Source organism: Octopus bimaculoides, chromosome 27 (assembly GCF_046866305.1).
Source record: "Octopus bimaculoides isolate indiv1 chromosome 27, ASM4686630v1, whole genome shotgun sequence".
NCBI classification, from domain to species: Eukaryota; Metazoa; Mollusca; class Cephalopoda; order Octopoda; family Octopodidae; genus Octopus; species Octopus bimaculoides.
This window is the reverse complement of record NC_142954.1, coordinates 21,750,777-21,760,776: the sequence shown is the minus strand read 5'-3', so window position 1 is coordinate 21,760,776 and position 10,000 is coordinate 21,750,777. Positions and strand designations below refer to the sequence as shown.

Here is a 10,000-nt window from a genome sequence, read left to right as displayed (position 1 = left end):
GATTAAGTTTAATAAAGAAAGAAAGAAAGAAAGAAAGAAAGAAAGAAAGAACGAAAGAGGGTGAGACATTGGTAGATAGATAGATAAACGTAGATAGATACATAGATAGAGAGAGAGAGAAAGAGAGAGACATTGATAGACAGACAGAGAGGCATAGATAGACATAAATAGAGAGAGAGAGAGAGAGGGAGGGGAGGGAGAAAAAGATATAGCTAGCTAGACTGATAGACAGATATTTAGACACACAGACAAACGGACGGACAGACGGACTGACGGATGGGCAGGCAGACAGACAGACAACTAGATAGATAGATAGATAGATAGATAGATAGATAGATAGATAGGCATACAGACCCTCACACGCCTACACACGTATTTCTCTTGCTTGTGGTTTTCAGGCAGTCTATCGACGGTGAGCAGGCGGGACCTTTGAAGTCTCTGCCAACCATTTCTTAGCAAAATTTAATTAATTAATTAATGCGTACTTCACTAAAACTATTAAGTATTCCTTCAGTTTAATGGTAAACTGTTTTTATATAACTTCACATGAAAGAAAAAACGTTTGCATCGTGTGTGTGTGTGTGTGTGTGTGTGTGTGTGTGTGTGTGTGTGTGTGTGTGTGTGTGTGTGTGTGTGTGCATATATGAACATTATAAGTGTATGTTTATATGAAGGCGTATTTGTGGGTGTGGGTTGTAAATCCAGATTTAGAGAATCACCAACGTATTTTTTTAATTTTAAGTATGCGTGCTTATGTGTATAAATAGTAGATGAATAATAATAATAACAATAATAATAATAATAATAATAATAATAACTGTGCTGCCCAAGAGCAAACACTTACAACAAATTACATAAAATACAGAATAGACAACAGATCAGAACGTGATCAGTGCAGAATTTGTGGACAAAATGGTGAAACCGTATGGCATGTTACCAGCCAATGTACGCCACTAGCCCAGAAGGAATATAAGAGGCGCCACGAGAATATAGCCAGGCTTGTCCATTGGACACTTTGCAACAAGTATGGACTTGACAAAGCAAAAGTGGTACGAACATAAACCTGAAAATAAATCATCGAAAGTGATAATGCAAAGATCCTGTGGGATTTTATGATTCAGTGCGACCATGAGATAGAGAATAGGAAACCAGACATAAGTCTTAATTGAGAAAGAAAACAAACTATGATGGATCATAGATATAGCATGCCCAGCTGACAACAAAGAAGAAAGAAAAGTCGAGATATGACAGGTTAGCTTGGGTGGTTAAGCAGTTGTGGTCGATGAAAAAGGTGGTAGTAGTACCAATAATTGTCGGAGCCCTGGGAACAGTGAGTAAAAATCTTGAGAAGTACATGGAACAAATAAGGGCTGCAATAAGAGTGGAGCACTTGTAGAAAACAGCACTGCTTAGAACCACTCAAATACTCTGGATGGTGCTCGAAAAATAAGGGGTATTAACTTAGTTCACTGGTAGTGAACAGCTGACACCGTAGTACATAATAATAATAAGAAGAAGAAGAAGAAGAAGAATATCTAAGGCAGCAGTTTTAGCACGGGTTTTCATACGCTTAGCTTTTTCTGCGCTTGTTTCTAGTATGTCTAATTCCGGAATTTCTTGTATTTGGAATTCACTTAGATATTCTTTTGCCTGTTTTGTTACTGAGTATGATGCTTTCTTGTTTTCGTGTTTTGAGACAAGTTTTAGCATCCAGTCCTCAGAGGTTTTCAGGTAGATGTCTAGGCCAATTGTGACAATCTTCATTGTTAATGCCAGTTGTAAAAGTCCACGGCCTCCCTCTTTTCTTGGCAGATAAAGTCGTTCTATATTTGCCTTAGGGTGCTGCATTCTATGTATTGCCAACAGTTTTCGTATTTTTCTATCAAGATTACATATTTCAGTAATTGACCAGTTAATGATATTGGAACTTACATAATAATAATTATTATTCCATATAATAATAATAATAATAATAATAATAATAATAATAATAATAATAATAATAATAAGAGACACCGAGGGATGTTTAACGAGAGACACCGGTGGACGTTTGACATGTGAGAATGATAAATCACTGTGCTCCGAAATGTATCCAAAAACATCGGAAATCAAGACATAGCATGGAGCCAAAAATACCTGACAAAGGGTTGGACTAAATCCGAGTAAGTAATACTCATTGAAATTTATTTCTATTTTTCCAAATATAATGATTTATTTTAACTGGATATCATCTCCACTACTCGCACAGCAAACGTAAACACGCTTGTTACTTCAACACCAGACCATCTCCGGCCCCAAACACCATGTAGAAAAAAAATTACATACAGATTAAATAATACCGGTATTATTCCACCCAAGAATAACAACCGGGAAGTGCGTACTTTAAACTTGTTACGCAAAAAGTACGAAGAGCTGCACATGCAAAACAATCTGACAACAGAAATGAACGGACCGGTACCCTACGAAACTGATGACCGTCAAAATAAAGGGCCGGACGTTGTTCCTCATGTCCCGCAAATAAAACCAAAACGGCATAAATGGACACGTGAGGAATACATTTCGATCCTACACGCTTACTTTACAGCAGTGCTCTACCCAAAGAACGAAAACGCAACAACACATACATATGAAATATGGAAGAAAAATAATCTAAATAAACACCTGGATACAAAAATGAACCCTAATAAACTAGCTAACATACGAAGATATATTCTCAAAGCTAAAAAATATCAAAAAAACAAATACAATGTTTTACCTTCATAGTTTTAACTTTAACTTGTGGATAAGTCGCACTCGATGTTTTTTTGTTTTTTTTTTCAGTTAAAATCAAGTATTAAATAATTTAACCTATACATGAGTAAATACAATACAGAGAGATAGATAGATAGATAGATAGATAGATAGATAGATAGATAGATAGATAGATAGATAGATAGGTTTCTTTATTAGCCACATAGGGCTCAACACAGAGGGGACAAAATACAAATGTAGAGTTTTTCTTTTCGAGGGGTTCGAAAACAAAGCAGAAAAAAAAACAAAAGTGGGGACAACGATGGAAAAAGAACATCGCAAAACGTTTGGGGTATTTACAAAAAATATGAAATAATACAGAAAATTCCCAATAAATGGGGAGGGTATCCGTGGAAAGAAAAACCTACGAAAAGACCACGGTAACCTCGGTCCTTAGTGTCACAGTTTGTTAAATAAAATTCCTTTTATTTATGCAAGAAACGTAAGTAACTCTCTGTTTACAAAATTTTAAAACGTTTTATAGAATCATGGTCAAGGTGGCTTCGTCATTTATACGTGCCATTCTTGCTACATGTATCCATCTTTTTTCGAAACATTTGCTAGACAACACTTGCCTCTCTACTCTCACCTTCCTTTTCAAGTGATACTTGAAAAAGTTGATGAGAGATTGACCAGAGAGGAAAGTATTTGTCTCTAATCCTTTCAGACGCGTCCACCAGATGCATTCTTTGGCCATAGCCACAAGTACGATAAATACAGCTCTTCTTTCCCGTTTAAAGGAAGGAGGCGTGACGATATTGACGATAGACTCAGTCGATAAACCGACTCGTCCCACACGTGACAGCAGTCGTTCGACATAAGCCCACAGCTCCGAAATGGTTGGACACTGCACGAGTGCGTGCAGAACGGTTTCATCGGGCAGGTCGGCCCCGCATTTCGCGAGCCGCGTCTATAGAGCTTATCCCGAACGGGTAGCGCCTCTCGGTAACACTGCCAGGCCAGGGATCTCTGGAAGTTGTCCATAGGTCCCGGCCCGAAAGTCGTCCTGAACAGGCGGGTCAGGTATTCCTCGTCGACGCCCAGGTTCGCCCCGAGATCGTCGTCGTACCTGCCCTCCACTAATCCCCTATAGAATGACTTCGTTGTGATGCAGCCGCTCAAGGTCGACCCGGGACGGCAAAGTTGTTGCAGAGTAACGCGACACTCACGGTGCCATTCGACATTCCTCGGCCTCTTTTTGATCCACGACTGCAGCTCGGTCATGGAGACGAGCTGCGGGAAAGCGCGTCGCACAAACGGCGACCACACCTGCTCACCGTCGTCTACGTAGAGCCGGAGATGTCGCAGTCTCAGGGCATGTCTGCGCATCATCAACCACGGCATGCCCAGCCCTCCTTTCAGCGGGTGCTGGCAACAAACGGATCGCCTCACCATCGGAACGCTTCCTTTCCACAAAAAGCGGAAGAGGATGCGCTCCATTTCGGTGATGGCGCAATCGGGACAAGGCACGACGGTCAGGCGGTATTCGATGACGGACGCGATGTACGCGTTCGCCACCTCCGCCCGACCTTTTAGGGACAGCTTCCTCTCGGACCATTGCCGGTAGAGAGTGGCCACCCTACTCGTTATCTCGCCCCAGTTCTTCTCCGTTTGCAGGTCCGGACCGAACCAGACTCCGAGCAACTTGACCGGACCGTCCGTCCAGCGTACCACTACTGAGGCGCTGCCGGACGCTATGGGCTTGCTTCTCCAGGTGCCGAGCAGCAAACCCACCGACTTATCCCGGTTGATTTTCGCTCCCGTCACCGCTTCGTAGTCTTTCAGCGTCTCGCCGACAAGCCCGATGTGCTCGTGGCTAGACGCTATGACGGTGACGTCGTCCGCGTATGCCGACACGCTCGTCCCGCACCCCAGTTCTCGCGGGATGCCCCTCAGCATCGCCAGCTTCCACAGTAGTGGCTCGAGAGTCAATACGTACAGGAGCGGCGACAGGGGGCATCCCTGACGAACCGAACGTGCAATGTCGAAGGGTCCCGATAGACGTCCATTGACGCGAACAACCGAACGGATGCCTGTGTACAAGCAGCCATCCAGCCGCGGAAAACGGGACCGAAGCCGGCCGCTTCGAGGACGGCCTCCAAGTATCGATGGTCTACCCTATCGAAAGCTTTGGATTGATCCAAATTGATCAGGGTCCCACCCATGCCAGGTTCCTTAACTACCCTCTCTATGATGTAGCGCATCAGATGGAGGTTGTCATGGATGCTCCGGCCCGGCACGGCGCACGTCTGCTCCGTGCCGACCAGTTTCTCGATGACAAGCGCCAACCGCTTGGCTAACACCTTGGCCAAAATTTTCATGTCTGCATTGAGCAGAGTGATGGGCCTAAAGTTATCTATGGCGTCCCCCTTGTTTGGATCTTTCTTCAGCAGCGTTACCGCTCCTCAGCTCACAAAACCGGGAATGCTCCCGTTCTGCTGCCAGTTGGAGTACACGGCCGCCAAGACTTCTCCAAACAAGTCTGGCATACAGTTGTAAAGCTCGTAGGGCAGACCATCCAAACCCGGAGATTTGTCCGTCGAGCAACCCGCCATCGCGTCCCTCACCTCCTCCGCCGTGATGACCCCTTCGCAGCACTCCGCCTCTCTTGCCGAGAGTCGTGGCAAGCTGTGCAGGTAGACACTAAAGTCCACCCTGCCTTCTCGCTCGCCACTCCTCCCGAACAGTCGGGCAAAATGCCGCTGAAACGCCTCGCACATCTTGCTCGGCTCGAGCAATTCGCGCCCCTGTTCGTCTACCAGAGACCGGATGGTGGCTCTGTTACCCCGCTGCGCCTCCGCCACCCGGGCCTCTCGGGCGGCTCCAACACCTTCATTCCTCAGAGCACGCATCCTTGCCCTGACAGCACACCGTTCGTGTTTAGCATTGAAGTGTTGGTCGAGGGCCAACCTCGCCGCTAAAACGTCGGATGCGATGCCACTTCGCAATGCCTCTTCTAACTTTATCACTAGCTCCCCCTCTACTCTGTTCCTCTCTACAGCTAGTGCCCTGCTATACCTTATTGCTTCCGCCCTTACTGCTCTCTTGAGGGCAAACCACCATTTGTTGTTGACGATGGCTCCCGTCAAAGCCCTCTTTACTAACGTGCTAATCCGGTCTCGGAAAACCTGTCTCGACGGGAAAGACGCGTTTAGTTTCAAGTAACCGGGACCCTGCCTATGTGCCTTATCTAAGTCTAGCGTACACGTCACAAGTTTGTGATCCGTGTAGCTGACTATGTGGAACTGTGGACATCCTAAACTATCTCTATCTCTTGTCCTACACACTATCCTATCTAGATACGATCTCGACGACCCAATGCGGTTGCTCCAAGTCCACGTTGGCACATTTGGGTGGTCGAGTCGGTACTTGTCAGACAACTGGAAGCGTCTGAGCAGGTCTATGAGGCCTTTGCATCCCCTTCTAGTTTTGTCACTCCCCACGTAGTCTAGATGCGTGTCCAAGGTAGCATTCCAGTCCCCCACTAAAAGTAAGGGACGAGACGTTCCCAGGAATACTTCTAGACGTCGAAAGAAGTCTGACCGACCTGTTAAACGAGGCACATAAACTGCCAGCAACCGAAAAGCGCCTCCATCGCTGCCGTCCACATCTAGGACAACCAGTCTACCCTCCGGGTCCGTAAATATCGTCTTTACTTGGAGATCCAGACTCTTGCGAAAAAGAACCGCCGTGCCACTACCGCCCACCCTCGGCAGACAGGGAGAAAAATAAATGTTAAACTGTCCGCCAAACATGGACTTTAGGGCCCGCGGTTCATGGAGTCTGGTCTCACTAATGGCTATGATATCCAAATTGTGTGACTTGATGTCATTTAAGAGGTACCCTTGTTTCCAAGGGGGACCCTAAGCCACGCACATTCACACAACCAATCTTCACCATGATTCTATTTATACGTGTGCTTTAAAGCACAAAACAAAAGAACAGAAAGTTACTTACCGTTCGAAAGTTTTGTTTCCTCCTTGGATTTTTCACCAAGGAGGCTATTGTACAATTTCTTGCACAAATATTTCTGGAATCCCCCTACCGAGTTGGGGTAGACGGATTTTATTGTGTTGTGTAATGCTGGTGTTACATGAATAATTTTAATGTGTTTTGGCGGTGTTGTACGTGGGTGGTTGTTGGTTTTGATATCGTTATTTGTGATGTTTGTTTTAGAGTTGATGTAATTCATCAACTCTGTGTTTGTACTGTCTATTGCTGTTAGCATTGTTTTTTTTATATTACTATTGGTGTTAGTAGTATTTTCGGGAGATGTGAATCTCCCTGCTTTGCTTGTGTTTGTATTTTGTTTTGTTTTCTTCTTACTGCGCTTCCTCTTTCCTTTCGTAGCTATTTTCCACTCCTCCCCACTCTCTTCATCGGATGATGGGAGATCTGAGGAGTCAGAAAGAGGTAACGGCAAATTTTGTGCGTCTGTGTGTGTTTCTGTGAATGTTTGTGTTGCTGTTTTTATTGATGTTGGCTGCTTGTTATTTATGTGTGGTGCATGTGATATGGGGGAGGGAGAGGCAGTCTTGGAATTTTCTTTTTTTTCTTCTGTTTTTGCAGTTTCTGTTGTCTTTTCTGTTGTGGTTATTGCTGATATTTCTGTTGTTGTTTTTTGTGTTGCTGGTGATGTTGGTAGTAAGGTTTTTCTGTTGGGGGTATTTGGTAGTTGCTTCTGTTGTTGTTGTTGTTGTTGTTGTTGTTTTTGTTTAGCGGCCAGAGGGCAGTCCTTTTTCAGATGTGCTTCGCTGTTGCATAGGTAACAGCGAGGTCGCCTGCCCTCTACCACCACATACAGCTTGTGGTCCTCTGCCAATCTAATGTTTGGAGGAATTTTCTGTGAAGCCTCCTCCGTGATGTGGAGACGGATTTCCAGATTTTTCCCTCCCCAGTTCTTTTCCTCTCCGACCGTAATCTCCAAAATATTTGCCTCCTCCATTTCCAGGCACACGGCCGATATCAGCCATTGGGTGTCCACCTCCGATGGCACATTTTTTATCATAACTTTGGTCACTCTCTGTCCTAGATAACTCGGTATCATTACCAAGTCATCTGTGCGGAGAGAGAGTGTCGAAAATTGTTTAGCTAAATTTTCATCCAGAAATCTCACTTGCACCGTTCCAAATTTTCTTCCCCAGGTGACATGATTCTGATAAGGCCAAATTTTTCTAAGACAAACTTCAATTTTATCTGGTGCTTACGTCAGAGACATTTGTGACGGTTTTTACGCATGGTTTTGTAACCTTGGTTACAGTTTTGTTTTCGTTGTTGGTGGTGGTGGTGGTGGTGGTGGTGGTGGTGAGAGGGCTGTTAGTAGCTGTAACCACCGTCTTTGTGACGTTTACAGCAACTGCGTTCCTGTCACTGTGTGAGTACGCGCTATTCTGTTCTTTTTTCTCTTCTGGCATCTGAAGCCTCGAGAAATGCTTGTCAAAAGAACAAGACAAGCGTTCCAAAATTATGTTTCTCGACATTTTTCAAATGTCAAGAAGGAAATTTTTGTATTTTGCTAGGGCCGAAACTGCCCCTGGGGGCCAATTCCTGCCCTTGAAAATACACACAAATGAAGCCTAGGTGCTTCGCAACAAAATTATTTAAAAATTCCAACAAAATGTGGACAGTAAAAGGTCAAATAAACGTTTACCTTCGCAGCCGATGTGACAGCACGTCCGTGAGAAGAGATAGATAGATAGATAGATAGATGGATAGATAGATTGATAGAAATATAGATGGATAGATAGATAGATAGATAGATAGAAATATAGATGGATAGATAGATAGATAGATAGATAGATAGATAGATAGATAGAAAATGTAGATGGATAGATAGATAGATAGAAATATAGATGGATAGATAGATAGATAGAAATATAGATAGAAATATAGATGGATAGATAGATAGAAATATAGATGGATAGATAGATAGATAGAAATATAGATGGATAGATGGATAGATAGATAGAAATATAGATAGATAGATAGATATATATAGAGAGAGAGAGACAGATACATACATACATAGAGACATATATCGATTTTTTTTTACAAGAACATTTTATTAAACAATCATAAATTTACTCGATTTTACAATAGTTTATATTAAATAATAAATGGTTAATGTTTAACTGTTTTAACAATATTTGGTGTTCATCAGCAAAGAAACGCGTCGCGTAGTATCAAACTTGTTGACGTTTAATTACAAAAGCGTTCGACGTTTCGCAGCAGAAGAAATGATTTTTTCGGATTTGACAGCAAAAACACTTGATGTTTAACAGTAATAAAAATATTTCTTGAAGTCTTGGAAGCAAAAGACATTTTGGTATTTTGTATTAAAATGATGATCAGCTCGTTTAGTTATTATATCAACGTCTGTTATTTCACTGCCAGATATTTTGTTGTTTTATGTCAGAAGAGAAAATTGTTGAAGTTTTGCAGCCAAAAACATTTGGCATATTTTTATAAAATTGACATTTAGCTCTAAATCAGTACGAATATTTGGTGTTTAGCAAAAAAAAAAAAAACACTTGGTGTTTGGCAGCAATAATTGTTATTTTTGCAGCAGAGACCACACTTTGGGTTTAGTTGTTGTATGAACGTTTGATGTTTAATAATTGTATCAATCATTCTTTGGTGTTTAACTGTTCTAAAGGTCGAGTGCCGTTCCAAATGTTAATTGTTGTTTAGCAGCAACAAGAGTTTCTTGAACAACATCTAGCACGGAGCAGTAGGCAGAAATAGCCGACCAAACGGAAACCAACGAAGAGAACAGCCATCATAATGAAATCCAACTTATAATTCTCCTGGGAAGAGATATAAGGAAACAAGATTTGAACAATTTAACGGATTAACGGGTTGACGAACTAGCGTGTTGACGGCTTAACATGTTAAATTAACTGATTAATGAATTAAGATGTTCACAAAATAATGGATTAATCTGTTAAAAGATTAGCAAATAAACGTATTAGCAAATAAACGCGCGTGTGGGCGTGTGTGTGTGCATGCGTGGATTTGTGTGTGCGTGTGTGCGTACGTGTGTACGTGCGCGCTTGTGTGTGTGTGTGTAAAGGTTCCAGTTGACGATTTTTCCTTTTTGTATAGATGAACAGTGAACGGTGTTGGAGAGCATGAAGATTAACCTTGTAGGAGAGAAAATAATTAGCTACCTGTATCATACTGAATCGCGTATGGTATCCAGTATATATAC

At 42.8% G+C, this 10,000-nt stretch overlaps 2 protein-coding genes across 2 annotated transcripts in view; both read right to left on the bottom strand.

The window, feature by feature from the left end:
• The window catches only part of LOC128250966 (uncharacterized), a 474,572-nt gene that overhangs the window by 116,713 nt on the left and 347,859 nt on the right, over positions 1-10,000 (bottom strand). The gene's annotated exons all lie outside the window — the stretch shown is intronic.
• Positions 8,832-10,000, bottom strand: part of LOC106883111 (protein white) — a 12,712-nt gene continuing 11,543 nt past the window's right edge. The window contains exon 5 of the mRNA XM_014934005.3: positions 8,832-9,596. Within this exon, the coding sequence (XP_014789491.2) occupies positions 9,477-9,596 (120 nt within the window). The 3' untranslated portion in view covers positions 8,832-9,476. The remainder of the gene's footprint in view (positions 9,597-10,000) is intronic.